At 39.1% G+C, this 16682-nt stretch overlaps 1 protein-coding gene across 1 annotated transcript in view; it reads left to right on the top strand.

The window, feature by feature from the left end:
* MYO3A (myosin IIIA) overlaps positions 1-16682 on the top strand; it is a gene marked incomplete at its 5' end in the record, with an annotated part of 224003 nt that overhangs the window by 29750 nt on the left and 177571 nt on the right. Inside the window, 2 exons of the mRNA XM_080811651.1 lie at positions 11766-11842; positions 15071-15216. Coding sequence (XP_080667777.1) covers positions 11766-11842; positions 15071-15216 — 223 coding nt within the window. The remainder of the gene's footprint in view (positions 1-11765; positions 11843-15070; positions 15217-16682) is intronic.

A 16682-nucleotide genomic window follows, 5' to 3' on the forward strand; every position in this document is an offset into this window, starting at 1 on the left:
TACCTGAACTTAAAAATTGTGAAGTTCCTTCCATTCTTCCAGACAATTCAGAATAAAAGAGTTGGGGGAGGGTGGTGGTGAGCAGGCAGAGGCGTGTGGGGTGAGCTCACCATGTGGTTTGGGCCTGAAGGGGATGAGAGAGGCATCCATGCCGGGCGGGGGTTGGTAGCCGTGCTTGGCATGGAGTGTTGAGCCCCCAAGTGGGGCAAGGAGAGCATCTGTCTGGAGAGATAGTGTTGACCCCACATCAGGCTGTCAGAGCCGAAGCTAGATACGAAGGCCATCTGTGTAGGGGGTCAAGATGGAGACAAGAGATTGTTACTTGAAGGGGAACTAATACCATCAGGAAATATAATAAGAACAAGGGGAGCCAGGTTTCTTAATGTTGTAGAAAAGAATTACAAATATGGAAAGGAAGAAAACTGAACCCCCAGGGGTGTTAGAGATTGGAATCACAGGTATCAGTGTGAACTCATGGCTTTCAAAATACAGAGACAAATAGAAAATAAATACAAAAATAAATATGATGGAATGTGCTTGTAGGATGGGCATGTATGGGTGTGTGTGTACATATTATTTAGCTCTTTCCACTAAGAGGACTAGCAAACATTGATGCCCTAAGAGCAAACCCATCAAGCACCTAACTCTTGTTTTTTTAAATATAATTCTCAACCAAGAGGAAGCCAGGATTCTTGGCTATTATGGGTTATACGGAATGAACCTGGAACTTAATATGCTGAATAAGAAGGAAATATTAAAAGAATGATGGAGATGTATCAAAAGGACACGAAGCCAAATTCAAGGAATTCTCACTGAACAAATCTGGGAAAATTTGAGCCGCAAAATAATAATGATAGTAATGATGGTAACCCATTGAATAAAACAGATATCTATTCATCCATAGCTGCATACTTATATCTATAGATAAATGAATGGAAAGAAACTTTTCCTTGCAGAAGAATGCCAACTAATAAATACAGAAGGAATAATGAAGTTTTTTAAATTATCATTTGGCAATCATCATAGTAATAATTAATTCATCCCAAAACTTCAGTGGATCCTAAACTAGTGCGTTAAGTTTTGACCAGAAATAGGCTATTTACATAGTCTTAAAATATTTCATAAAATACATAATTACAAAAGAAAAACAGAAACTCTACAGAAGGGGCACGTGGGTGGCTCAGACTGTTAAGCATTTGCCTGCAGCTCAGGTCGTGATCCCAGGGTCCTGGGATCCAGCCCCACGTCAGGCGCTCTGCCTGCTGCTCCCCCTGCTTGTGTGTGCTCTCTCTCTGTCAAAGAAATAAGTAAAATCTTAAAAAGAAAGGAAAGGAGGGAAGGAGGCGGGATGAAAGAAAGAGAGAGAGATAGAGAAAGAAAGAAACTTTGCAGGACAGAAGCCTGGCAGACAAAACTTAATCACTTGATCAGCATGAACACAGCCAGGAACGGGGCAAGTGACAGTCACCTCCCATCTGCTAGGATGCGATGGGATGACCTCAGTGTCACTTCCATGATATTGCCACCAGAAATACACTCGTGAGGGAATATCTGATAAATCCAAATTCAGGAACATTCTACAAATTGTCACGGTCATACAATTCAAGGAAAGATTAAAGAACTCCTCCAGATCGAAGGAAGCTAAAAACACATGACAACTAAATGTGACACGTGATCCCAGATTGGATCCTTTTGTTGTAAGGACAGACACATGTGGAACAATTGATGAATTTTGAATAGGGTCTGTAGATTTAATGGTAGAAATATATCAGTGCTTATCTCCTGACTTTGTTAGTTGTACAGTTGTTATGTAAGGAAATGTCCTTGTTTGCAGCAGTCACACACTAATGTCTTTGGGGGGTAAAGGGACATCCCATGGCCTACTTACTTTTCAGTGGCGAAGGAAAGAAGTTATTTGTACCTCCCTGGCCAACTTTTCTCTAAGGTTGAAATTATATCAAAAACTTTTTAGCCTGTTGAATAGAGTTGGAGATTTATTACTGAAGTAGGAAGATGCTTATATACATGTCTAAAGATATTTTATATATATGTATATGTGTGTATACATATGTGTGTATTGGTAGCTGGGTGTTATGAATCTTGAAAATGGGAGATTTAGTGCTTTATAGAAAGAAATAATGGAAAAATGAGGGAAAAGAACCATTTTTAAAAGTTGGCAGAGCTTTAGAATTTTTATACTTATACAAAAACCCAATATTTCACTCAGCTGGAATTTATTTTTGTACTTTGGGGAGGTGACCTTTATTTGAAAGAAATGACATTTGTAATTCCTTCGTTATCTACAGCAGAACCATGACTAAATGGGCTATTTGTTTTATGGCTGTGTGGTTCCAGCTGAACCTATAGGCTTACGTATTCTAAACTGAACATTTTCCAAAGCTGAATTAAGTTATTTAACATCATAGGTAATGTTATACGTCTCAGTCAAGGGTCTTGTAGTTGTAGGGGCAGGAAAACCAAACGAGCTCCCCAAAAGTAAGACACAAAGGACAAGATAGGAAGAACAGATAGGAAGACTCAGAGGATTGGAACCGACAGAAGAATGGAAGGCAAGAACCACAACCTCTTGCTGTCTCTTGCTTTCTCACTGGAGAAACCAAATCTCTCCTCTCTGGTCTCTCCGGGTGTCTCCAGACCAGCCTCTGGAGTTTTCATGTTGCCCATCAAGGCTACTTGAAAGAGTAGTCTCAGCCTTCTCAGCCTCTGTGGCCTCTGGGTCCAATGGCAATAGCTAACCTGGCCTGGATTTTTAACACCCCAAGCTAAAGGAGTTTGGAGTAGAAGGAGCTCAGTTGGACAAGCTGGGTCAGATACTCTCCTTTGATTCAGTTAATCATGACCAGGGAATGGGCTGGCATGGCACAAGCGAGCCTCCCTGAGCCATCCCTTTTTGCAAGTAGCTGTGAATAAAGAAAGATTTTTTTAAAAGAGGGTTATGGAAAAGGAAAGACAAAGATATTTTCTAAATATTCTAGGTAACTTGTTTTCTTATGGATGTGCACAGCCCTATATTCCAAGAGATGGTCAAATTTTTAGTTTTTAATTGTTAAAGTTAAATTACATGAAGTATACCAAAAAATTCTGTTACGGAGTCAAGAATGGCTTTCCGATGTTTTGAAAGAGTTTTTATTTGGTAACAGAGAAAACTTTATATCTAGGGACTTACCAACATAAGACAATCTACTTACCTCAATGCAGCTGTAGAAATTTTAAAAAGAGTACCAGGTATGCCTCTCTCGTAGTAATAGTAAAGTCTGATGACTTTAGGTGAATCAAAGAGGACTTTTCTTATATTTTTTTAAGAATCACCCATCCCTCCCTCCCTTCCTCCGTCCTTTCTCTCTCTCTCCTTTTCTTTCTTTCTTTCTCTCTTTCTTCTTTTGAGACAGAGAGGGGAGGGACAGAGGGAGCAGGAAAGGGAGCATCATAAGCTGGGCATGGAGCCTAACGCAAGGCTTGACCTCACAGCCCTGAAATCATGACCTGAGCAGAAATGAAGAGTTTGATGCTTAACCAACAGCCATACAGGCACCCCCAGTTTTTCTTACTATAAAGTAATTGTTTCAGACAAAAATTATATGATCTTAATCTGTAATTCTAAAATTTCAATTCCTGAAAAGCTTTAAGTAAAAAGACTTTTATGGTGGAACAGAAGACAGCACAATGGGAGAGGTAATTGGGAATAAAAGGGAATGAAAAAATAAGAAGGAACAAGTGATCATAGTGCACCATATGTAAGGAGTAGTCTATATACAGTTGACCCTTGAACAGCACAGGTTTGAACGTACAGGTTCACTTAGTTGTAATACAGTATAGTAATGTGAGTGTATTTCTCTTCTTTTTTTTAAATATTTTATTTATTTGTTTGAGAAAGAGCACAAGCAGGAGGAGCAGAGGGAGAGGGAGAGAGAGAATTTCCATCAGGCTCCACGCTCAGTGCGGAGCTGATGTGGGGCTTGATCCTAAGACCCTGTGATCATGACCTGAGCTAAAACCAAGAGTCAGTCACTTAACTGAGCGAGCCAGCCAGGCACCCCTGTGATTTTCTTAATAACATTTTCCTTTCTCCAGCTTACTCTGTCGTACAAAGACAATATATAACATGTATGACATACAAAATATGTGGCAATTGACTTTATGTTATTGGTAAGTTTTCAGGTCAACAGCAGGCTATTAGCAGTTAAGTTTTTGGTGAGTCCAAAGTTATATGCATATTTTCGACTATATGTGGGGGTTGGCAATCCTAGGCCCCACATTGTTCAAGGGTCAACTGTACTCAACTCTCTGTAACTGAGGTTCAATGCATTTATATACACGCACAAAGTCATATGGAATCAAATGACACATACATCTCAAAGTGCGTGGTTTATCTGTTCAAAGCCAAGGAGTTGGCAGTGAGCAGTGTAATCTTGATGTCTTTAGAGAAAGCACCACACAATCTTGATTATACAGTGTGAACTGAGTATTAAAAAAAGGGAAAGATCTAGTGCCAGGTAAACTGGAGAGAGGACAGATTCCCAAGGGAAATCACATTAGTATGGATAGGAGTAGTGGTTGCACAGAGTCACTTACCTTGTGTCTTCTTTAGACTTGCTAAAAGCTAAAGCTGGAGATAACCTTGAACGTCATTGGGTATATTAAGTATAAGAATGTCAGGAGGTTTTTGATATCCCTTATATGCAAAACATTATGTGAATGTGAATTTCCTAATGAGAAAGTATAAAGCTTTCACAAAACTCACTAAGCAGTTCATGACCCCCAAAATCATAAAGAGTCATTGATTTACCACAGTCTCCTGAACTAACCATGACAAAACAGAAGCCTGAGCCTACCATGAGATGGATCTGAATGGAACCTCATTGCTGACCTGACCTCTGTTAAGTCCCTACTCTGACTGGTAGAGCACAGTGACATTTGGGGTCTCCTGGAATTGGTGTCAATTCAGATCTCATCTCTAGAAATCCTGGAAAAGTCTGATTATTTCCTTTTCCCCAGTACACAGTCACCCTGGTAAAAGGCCATTGGTCCCTTTGGGGAAGGCTGGGAGGCAGTTTAACAGTATACATATTTGGCAGTATACTTGGGTCCCTTTCTCAAGGGGTGACCTCCCCTTCAAGAGGTTCTGGATCTGTAAACCAGCTCAAATTTTGGGACTGATGGAGGGGCCACAACTGTTTTGATGATTCAAGTGAGACTTTTGTTCATTTAACATAGAACTATTTTGCTTGTTCAGATTAAAGAAAGAATTTAGTAGGCTTCCCATCTATTTCACTTTTCATAACAGCAAGGTCAGCTAGGCAACAGCACCGGTCTCTGCAATTCAGAGACTTCTGATGACTGCTTTGGCCCTGCCATCCATTATGGTAACTACCCACCTTGTGCTTGGCCCCTGAGGACCACCAGCTGGCCCCTGCCACTCTATGATCCAGTTACTCCCGCTGCACTTAGCTTTCCTAATTTGGTGGCAGCAGCTCCTAATGTTAAGTTTTAGCCTACACAGAAGAATGGTAATAGAGCTCCCAAGGATGCTGGGCCTCCCCTCAAAAATGGGTTTCTCACAGTTATGTTAAAGGCATCCTCTGGAGGCTCTCTTGTTGGGTGAGTAGGTCTGAAAGGAAGAATCCACTCTAACATTCCAGTCTTCCTAAGTCTTTGAATCTCTTCCTCTAGAGTAAACCAGTATGGTTCTGGCATTTCAAGATCATTTACTAGGTCAACTTTTTTGTCCATGTCCGAGCCAACCAGCCAACACTTTCTGACTTTCTAAGCTGCAATATTAAATACAAAGACTCTGCTTGGTGGGTCTATCGGGAAGTTCAGCCTGATCCAAGTCATTCCTTCCTCCATCATCCCGCACCCTTAACAGGGAGATTCTAGGTTTGGCTTTCATTAATCTCAACTCTGTATCGACTGGAGAGAAGGGGCTCTTTCAGGGCAGACAAAGAAGGTTTCAGGTCATTATGCAGCACTGGAGCTGGGAATTTGAATCCCTGAGTTCATCCTTCTTTTTCTTCTCACTTTGTCCAGCGACATTAGTAGAAACCAGCCAGTTTCATTATATTCATTACTTTGACAAAATGCCCAACAATACCACCCTGAACCATGCCTCTTGTAAGTGTTTAATTAGAAGTATCCAGTGCTGGCATTTTGTGTACCTCTATTGCCACATCATACCCCAGACTCATCTTTAAGATTCTGTTCCTCTAAGAACTATTCTCAGTACCAAAATCTCTATCAGCCAGAGTTCTCCAGAGAAACAGAATCAACAAACTATGGTGGGTGAGGGTGGAGAGGAGTTTGACTTGTTTTAAGGAAATGGCTCATGTGACTATAGAAGCTTGGTGACTCCAAAATGTGATGTTAAGCTGGCAGGCTGAAGACCCAGGGAAAAGCTACAGTTTGAGTCCAAAGGTAGGCCACTGGCAGAAGTCCTTCTTACCCAGTGGAGGTCAATCTTTGTTCTGTTAAGGCCCTTCACTTACTGACCGAGGCTTATCCATGGTATGGAGGATAATCTGCTTAATTCATAGTTAATTTCATCTAGAACATACGTCACAGAAACATCCAGAATAATGGTTGACCAAATATTTGGGTACCATGCCCAGATTCATCTTCACACTATCTTAACTTCATCAACAAAATGAGGATATTTAGGTATAATAAATTTTAAGGCCTCTTCTTGTTGAAAAAAATCCATATTTTTAGAATTTCAATTCTCATTCCTGCAATATTTTATTTTTAGCGACAACAACAAAATCCCATGCTCTTCCCTTTGCCCTCTTTCGATGTCAGGGGTTTTGCTCTATGATTATAGCAAATCAAGTTTCCTGAAGTTGTCTGGTCTGTTGAAACCACATTGGAAACCACATATTTCATGTTTTTCCTGACTCCCTAAGGCTCTCAGAGATCTCTTGGCACGTTTTTCTCCCTAGAAGGAGCACTAAGGTAATAAGGAACAGCGTTGCTGTACAACAATCAAACAGCCAGGAAGCCTTGTTGGAAGAGCCTAAAACAGCATGAAAATTTCAATATAATCAAAGCAAAGGGCTTAAGAATCATTAACATACACCTCCTAATGTTCCTGAGGCTTTGACTTTCAATGGATCATTGTTCTCTCTTCCAGCCTGTTTTCTGTTCAGCCCTATTTCCCTCTGGCCTCCTGTTCCTTCCAATAGCCTCTCACTCTCCCAACTTTCTGCCTGGAATTTTCCAACCTTTTAGCATCTTATCCCTTGAGATGCTTACATAACTGTTTACTTTGGTGACTTAGTCCATTATTTCCTCTCTGGACAAGATGATTTTCCTAATCTTCTTTACTTCCTAGGCCTCCTGAACTCATAATTTGGATTCCCATTGCCTTTTAAAGTAATTTATGGCAATTGTTTTTAATAGAATTTTGCATTTTTCTACCTTCTTAGCTACTTTTCTTGTGAGAATTCATACCAAATAAAAATGCCATTTGTCCTCAGGAAACTTACTTTTCTCTTCAGCTGAAGTTTACTAAGCTGAAAATGAACACATGAGACTTTATGACCGATAAGTTGCCTTCTAGCTTCAAAGTTATTTGGTTGTGTTGATAAAATGATGTTGCGGTTTAAGAAGATTACAGAAACATTCAACACACACATGAAATTTGGCAAAGGCCTCCTGTCACTCTTTCCTAGTTGTGTGTCTTGTTTTTAATGTTAATACATCCAATATTATCAGACTCAAGTGTTACTTTTTCTTTTAAGATTTTATTTAATTTTTGAGAGAGATGTTTGAGAGAGAGAGAGAAAGCACATAAGCAGGGGGAGGGACAAAGGGAGAGAGAGAAGCAGAATCCCTGCTGAGCAGGGAGCCTGATACAGGGCTCAGTCCCAGGACCCCAAGATCATGACCTGAGCTGAAGGCACGCGCTTAACGAACTGAGCCACCCAGGTGCCCTGACCCACAGGTTTTTTTTATTCTACCTAGTGGCATTGTTCCTTTTTCACTTATTTGAGACTTTTTGTTTTTCTTCTTCACATTCTGGGCTACAGTTTTCTTGTTTATAGTTTTCCAGTGTCTTTTTCTTGTACGGGAATCAGGTGTAAAACATTCTTTGGGCAGGATCCCAAAAGCCACTTAATGATATGTGAGACCCCAAGAACACTAATTCATTAGCCCACATTCTGACCAGTGGTCTTTGAAGGGGGTGTCAATGCCAGCATGCTTACAAGACATCATGGGGGTGCAGAAAAAATACCCATACTAATTATGACACAGTCATAATACAGTTATTATTTAATCTCATCCTTTAAAATTATATTTATGTGCTTCAGAATGCATAAGTTAGTATAATAGTAAATATATGGAGAATATCTATAGCCATATTTATATTTGTATGTTTACTTATAAGTTTCTTCTTCTTTGGGGTGTGTGATTAAAGAGTTTGGAAGCCAGACGCTGTCCTAGAAAAATTTTAATCTCATAGTAACATATAAATGTAATATAGTCTCATATTAATATAAAACCTAATAACTCGTAGGCTTTGTAAACCCATTATTGACTATTACTCTTATTAATTTGCTCCTTTGTGTGTGAAATCATTTGGGTCTTATATTAGCTAGAGTTCCTTGCTTGTGAGCAACAGAACCTAACTCTGACCAACTGAGGCAAGGATACTGAAAACAACACCCACAGGCTTACAAAGTCAAGGGAGAAGAAGCTGGGCCATCTGGCCTCCTAGGAAGGGCCATGGCAGCCCTTGTCCTCAGGGGCAGCGTCACTTGGACCTTCGAGCCCTGCCATTGGATGACTCTGCTCTAATTACCTCCTCCCTGAGAGTCCACTCCACTCAAGATTCACATTTCCAAGAAAAAGAATCTGAATGGACTACCTTGGGTCACATATCACACCCTAAAAAACCTTTTTCTAGTATCTTTCCACATGTATTTATTTCCTGTGGAGTGTGGCAGGAAGGTCCTTGCCAAACATCCATGGTTATAAATTCAGACACCAGGACATGACTACTTGCTGAGAAATGTCAACCCTAGTGATGTAATCTTTTCTTCATATTCAAAAAGAGAATAAATATATCACATGATTACTCTAAAAGGTCATTTTCCTGCCTGGAGCAAAACTTTTGATTTTTTTTTTTTTTTATTACTTGGTTGTAGTTTTTTTTTTTTCTTTCCCTTTACGTGTCAGTTAAATGACATTTGAATTTTTAAACTTTCTTTAAGAAATCGAGACCAAAAAAAAAAAAGAAACTGAGACAAAAATGTGCAACAGGATCAAGTAAAATGTAAATTTAGATTGATAGGTGCCTTAGAATAAATCTCAGTGAATTTAGAATCAGCTTTAAATTGAATTGATTTTAACATCCATTTGCAGGGGCACCCGGGGGGCTCGGTTGGTTAAGCATCTGACTTCGGCTCTGGTCCTGTTCCCAGGGTCCCGGGATCAGACTCTGTCTGGCTCCATGCTCAGCAGGACGTCTGCTTGTCCCTTTCACTCTGCCCCTCGCACTGCTCATGCTCTCTCTTTCTCTCTCTCCCTCAAATAAATAAAATCTCAAAAAAAAATAAATAAATAAAATCCACGTGCTTTTCCCACTTATGTAAATAAATTACAATATTCTGATGGACTCACAAAATCTGAGCTTAATCACTTCTTTTAATTTATAGAAAAAGACAATATGAAATGTTTAGGTTTAAATTTAATTTTCCTAAAGGTTAAAATGCCTGGAGTAGAGGTGGAGGTAGGGGGTGTATTGTGGAGAAATGTGCTGTTAAGCAATGATGCTTTTCTTCAGGGAGACTGTTAGAAAATATTTTGAGACAATCTTCATGCACAGATTAGATCATCTCCTTGAATTTGAAAAATTATTTAGTGAGGATATTTTTTTCTTTTCTTTTCTTTTTTTTTTTTAGATTTTATTTCTTTATTTGACAGAGGGAGAGATCACAAGTAAGCAGAGAGGCAGGCAGAGAGAGGGGGAAGCAGGCTCCCCGCTGAGCAGAGAGCCTGATGCGGGACTCGATCCCAGGACGCTGGGATCATGACCTGAGCTGAAGGCAGAGGCTTTAACCCCCTGAGCCACCCAGGTGCCCCGAGGATATTTTTTTCTGTTAAAAGATTAACTTTTTCAAAGACAGAATTTGAAGGCCATAGATGAAGATTCTATTTGGGACAGGATTTATACTATACATCGGTGGAATAGGTAGGTAAGGTCATTGTGAGATGCAGTTAATATGGCACTGAAACATACTGCCTATCCCTACGCCCAAGTATATTCCACCAATATTTAAGCATATTTCCACCACCAAAATACCCTTTTGGCTGAATATGGCCTTTGAGTTTCATGATAAATGTCAAATGCCAACTTGGAAGAATCAAATGTATCCAAATTTAAATCTTAATTAATGCCTTTGTTTTACTTGGCTTGTAAGATAAATAGACAGAGCCTAAAATAAAGGTGATAACCTGGGAGGCACTTTTCAAAACAGGGAAATCAGGGGATGCCTGGGTTACTTAGTCCATTTAGTGTGCGACTCCTGGTTTCAGCTCAGGTCATCATCTCAGGGTTGTGAGATCAAGCCCTGCATTGGGTTCTAGGCTCAGCATGGAATCTGCTTGAGATTCTGTCTCTCTGCCTCTCCCCCTTCTCGCTCTCACTCTTTCTGTTTCTAAAATAAATAAAATCTTCAAAACAGGGAAATGAGGGAAGGGAAGCCCATGGTTTGGATGTAACCCATCAAGTTCAGAGCAGGTCAAGGGAAGAGCACCGGACGGCCAGAGGTAACCAGGCCAGGCCTGCTGTCTGCATGAGGAACAGGAATGTGAAATGCAAGGAGAGACTTTACTCCTAATCTTCTTAAAGGTCAATTATGATTATATCTAACCAGGTGTAATTAGTGGGATGACATGATTGAAATTTTTGGTTATACCTCTTCATTGTAGTCCTTCCTTCTATAATCTCTCTAAAGGAATAGAACTGATTGTATTTCCATTATTGAATTAAATAGATACCGTTAATTTAAAACTTCTAGACAGGTGTGATTTTTTCCAAAGTTGATCATGTGATGGAAAATAATTTTATTCACATTCACAAATAACCTGCTATGTGCATACCACCATAGAAAAAGTCTCAAACTCACCAGAATTTGGTAGTGGGCAGAGGGAGGAGGAGAGAGGGGAGGAGTCTTATCATTCAAATAACAATTACATGCCAAACTACGTAATATAGACAGATAGTTAGAAATATAGAATGTCGGGGCGCCTGGGTGGCTCAGTGGGTTGGAGGCTCTGCCTTCGGCTCGGGTCGTGGTCCCGGGGTCCTGGGATCGAGTCCCGCGTCGGGCTCTCTGCTCAGCGGGGAGCCTGCTTCCCTTCCTCTCTCTCTGTCTGCCTCTCTGCCTACTTGTGATCTCTGTCTGTCAAATAAATAAATAAAAAATCTTAAAAAAAAAAGAAATATAGAATGTCAAAAAATAAAGGTTAGTATGATCAGGACCAGCTGTCAGCATAGAGGAATAAAACTTGAAATGGGGCTTTACAGATAAAGATGTTGGATATGAGAAATAGAAAATTAGAGGACCATTCTGTATTTTGGTGATGAGGAAATCCTGACTTAGAATACTTTAATATGAAGTTCAAGTCCCATGGCAGCTTGAAAGGAACAGAATTTTAATGGTAGTTTGTAAGGAAATATACTGCCGTTGGAGTCTCTTTGCATGTGTAATTAATGCAAGAATTGACGTCTTGTGTCTTTCTTTCAGGTGTGTCTGCACAGCTCACCAGCACTCGGCACTGTCGGAACACATCCGTAGGAACGCCATTTTGGATGGCTCCTGAGGTCAGATAGTTTTGAGAGGGACAGATGTAATATTTGATCTTTCCTGACTTTCCTTTCCATGCATACTCTATCTCCATATGTGTTTTGGAAGGTACTAGAAGAAAACATCAGTTGTTTTTATGTAAGGTTTTTGCGTGTGTGAGAAGGAATGTGGGAGGTGCTCAGTAAATGGACTATGAATGAACGTGAATAAATGAAGGAGTGAATGAATGAATCAGATGAGGTAAAGAGAAACTGCTTGCAGCCTTAATTTTTTTAAATTAAATTTGCTTTTAATTGCTTAACATGCATCCATATTATTAATATTATAGTAGAAATATTAGGAAAAACCCTAGCCTTTAAGATCAGATTTGTGGTGACTAACCTGTATCACAGGTTCCTACATTGGGCCTGTCTTGCTTGGGGGCAACATTGAACTTAAATAGACTCTTTTCAAACCGTTTCCTTTGGGAAGTTGTGGGTGAACTGCCAAAATTGCTGAGGGAAAAAGTTTTCTAGAGTCCCATTCACAGCCACTCTTAATGCCTTTAATCTTTTTAATTATGTTTATCCATAAAGAACACTTATGTTTGAAAGCTCTCTCTTCAACCTCTGGGAAACGTTCTGCTATTTATTTACCATTTTCCAGGGAGTCAAGGGCGGGAAGTGGTTCAAATACTACATTAATATTGCAAAGCCTTAGAATGAAATGTGTTTGGGGATTAAACCCTTGTGTGCTGTTTCTATTTTAATATTAATTCAATTAGTACTTGTAAAAAAGTGAAATGTAAGTGGAATATAAAACATGGAGAAAGGATACATTATCTTTAAAATCTTAAAAATTCCAGTGGATTCAAAAGCTTTTTTTTAAGATTTTATTTATTTGACACAGAGAGAGAGAGAGAGAGCGAGCAGCAGCAGCAGCACAAACAGGAGAATGGCAGGCAGAGGGAGAGAGAGAAGCAGACTCCCCACTGAGCAGGGAGCCCTATACAGGACTTGATCCTGGGACCCTGAGATCATGACCTGAGCCAAAGAAGGCAGACACTTAACCAACTGAGCCAGCCAGGTGCCCTGGATTCAAAAATTTTTAAACAGGGTGTACTTCTTGGAATAGAAATAGGAAGTGTGGTCATATAAATTGGGTAAGAGAATGTCAAGCAAGAGTTTCTTCAGTTTGTTCTGATATACTAGTAGTGTTTTAAAAGCTTATGAAAAAAATTTAAAAATGGGAAATTAATAAAATATAGGGATAATATTAAACAGTGCAGATTATTTATGTATTTTAGTAATATAGAAAAACCATATAAATACTATACTATATAATAATTATGTTATTACTTGATTAATATTAAATAGTTAATAATCTAGCTTTGTATTTTCCATGTTATAGTAACAAAGCCATTGTTAGGTATTTACGTTTTCTTCTAGTTAAAAAAGCAATTTGATTAGTGGATCTTGGAACCACTGTCTAAGTAAGAGAAAATATTTTGATCTATCTAAAATTTAATTACCAGAGTATTAAATGAGTTAATAATTAAAATCAACACTCCTTAATATGCAATTACCAGACTGTCATTTTACTGATAAATCATTATTTATTATTAGTAAACCTCCAATAGCACAAACACAGTTTGAAAGTACTTTTCTGCTTAACAAACCAGTGGATGTTACCTAAAAGAGAAAGGTTCACTGTGATCTTTTTTTTTTTTTAAGATTTTATTTATTTATTTGACAGAGAGAGATCACAAGTAGGCAGAGAGGCAGGCAGAGAGAGAGGGGAAAGCAGGCTCCCCGTTGAGCAGAGAGCCCGATTCAGGGCTCGATCCTAGGACCCTGGGATCATGACCTGAGCAGAAAACAGGTTTTAACCCACTGAGCCACCCAGGTGCCCTCACTGTGATCTTTTCAAGCTGTTATGTAAATATGTGCATGTTCCAGATTTTGTGCATATTGTACTTATTTTTCTGCAATAAACATTTCCCAACTTATGAATGATTGGCAGTATTTCAATAAATTTCCACTTACCTAGAATTGTTGAAGTATATATATTTTGAATAACCAGCTCTCTAGCTCGTGAAGTCATGGGTTATACACCAGCTCTATGTCATTAATGACCAATCTCATAGAATTAGAAAGCAGCAAAGTAAATAAAATTTAATATATTCTCCATAACTAATGGCATAGAATTATTTCAGTGTTTTTAGGGCCTCAGAGGCAATATTGTTCATTTATCAGTTGAACAGTGGAATTCTCTACTGACATTTTTAAATTAAATTCTAGTTCAGAGGAAGCATTTGCTGGTTACATAAAGCCATCCTTCCCAGACTGGAGTCTGTGTGTGTTTCAGGATGAAAGGGACTAGGGAAAGAGTGACTGTGGTAGGTAACCCTATCATTTTTATAAGCCACGATACTTTGCCGAGAAAAAGGGGATAGTATTTACAATAACACTAAGAAAGCATAAACTAAGGATTTTTTTTATGCAAATTGGAGCATAAATTCGCCCAAGCCTTTGGCGAGCTATTCCTAGACCACATATATGAAGTCATAAAATAACAACAACAACAAAAAAAGTTGGTGGGGCAAAATACATTTTTACACTAAGGAAGACCAAGAGACCCAACAGAAGAGAAAATTCATCTGAATGTGTTTTTCATTTTAAACGGCTTTATAGAGAGATAATTCATCTACCATAGAATTAACTCATTTGATATGTACAGTTTAATGATTGTTAACTGTACGTTCACAGGGTTGTGCAACCATCATCACAGTCTAATTTTAGAGCATTTTCTTTCCCCCCAAAAGAAACCCCTTACTCATTAGCAGTCACTCCCCATCTCCTCCCAAGCTGTCCTACGCTACACAACCACTAATCTGCTTTTTGTGTATGGAATTGCCTCTTCTGGACGTGTCACGTAGATGGCATCATAACAGTATGTGGGCTTTGCGTCTGGCTTCTTTCTCTTGTGTTTACACACGTTGTAGCATACATCAATGGTCCGTTCCTTTGGATGGCTGAATAATATTGCATTGTACGTATGCGCAGTATTTTGTTTACCCACCACCAGTTGATGGACATTTGGCTTGTTTTCACTTTGGGGCTATTAGGACTAAAACTTGTAAATATTTGTCACATGAATTTTTAATATAAAACTTGAGAATTTCGTGCTTGCTTTTGCTACAGTGCTTGCTAAAATCACGAACTGTTTGTTTTTTGTTTGTTTGTTTTTTTTGCATTTTCTGCTAGGTAATTGCATGTGAACAGCAATTGGATACCACTTATGATGCCAGGTGTGACACCTGGTCCCTGGGGATCACGGCCATCGAGCTAGGGGATGGAGAGCCTCCACTAGCCGACCTGCATCCGATGAGAGCGCTCTTCAAAATTCCAAGGTCAGAGGGCTATCATGGGGGTTACGGTATCTGTAGCCCACCTTTCTCCCTTCATCCGGTGTTCATCAGGGAAATAGTCAATGTATTTTAGCAAAGTGGGGGCACAGTGGCCTGGGATATCTTCTGCCTCTTCTGAAATGCTGTATGTATTCAGCAGTTTCATTTCCCTGATCTAAGTAAGAGCTTTCTCCAGATACTTGGTGTGTCTCCCTTTTGCAGGGATTTGAGCTCTGAGAGCAGCAGTTCTTCCCACTCTTTATCTACTCCCAAATTTGTCAGTAAGGCCCTGGGGCCACTGTCAGTGCCACAGTGATTGGCTTTGCTTCGCTCTATCAATCCAGTGATTTTTTTTTTTTACTACTTGCTAAGACTTCTCTTTGGAGTTTAAAATGATATCATTAATAAAATGATACACAAAATTTACTGATACAATAGTAAAGACTTTAAATATGTTAATACTTGAACGTATTCATATAAAACAGTAAACTTTGAAAATCCCTTTGGAGTCATGAAAGCACTTTCCTCTCTGTGTAGACCTTTCCCTTCAGTGGATATATTGACAAACGTTCCCCTGTCTATCCTATTACTAATTAAGTATTATTTTATATATGTTTTGGTTAGTTCCTAGACATTTCAGAACACTGATGTGAAAGACTGCCTATTTTCCATTATATATGTGTTCCCTTTTGAGGACTGTCTTAAGGATTATGCCTGGTACCATAGTCCCAGTAGAATGTACACCCAGGGTCTGGGGTGACAGGGGTCCAGGGCAGTGGTAAGGTGATAAGTTATATACTTTTTTCAAACAAATTTTGTCATCTTAATGTCTATAGCACTTAGAACCATATATACAAAGCCCTGGGGAACAGTTCTCCAGTTCTAAAGAAATAATGCCAATATGTTACATTCATGTCAAAAGGGGTCTATTTGGAATATTTGGCATGTATTTAAATTAGTAGAAGACCAAAGAATTTGAATGCATTTTTCATTTTATCTTTGAACTTCCTTTCTGATACCTATGTTCTGAATTATCATGACTTTATCATCCTTTACATAACCTTTTCTAAGTAAATCTGAGGTCTAGTTATTTGTAAAATATGCTGCTTGGTTGGTAAGTGGGGAAAAAGATTACAAAAAAGAACAGAAAACCTATGCCAAGTCTAAGACATTTCATTAAATATGAGGAAAACAGAAAAGAAAAAATTTACATTTCCTAACTCGTAGTGTCGTCATTCAGTCTGTAAGATGAGGCACTACACTTCCTGAGCCCTGTTTATTTATGGTTTAAACTACCAGAGTTAGCTGGATGCAGTGATTCTAGGTGATGACCCTGGATGGACAAGGGGTGACACCACTGATGTTTCTTGTACCTGCGAGCAAGGTGCTTCTGGAAATTGCATCGTCTTACTTATTTCCTCCTACTTCTGCCACCATTATATCTCTAGCATGGAGGTCTTAGAACATGA

The sequence above is a fragment of the Martes martes genome (genome assembly GCF_963455335.1).
Source record: "Martes martes genome assembly, chromosome: 8".
Lineage (NCBI taxonomy): Eukaryota > Metazoa > Chordata > Mammalia > Carnivora > Mustelidae > Martes > Martes martes.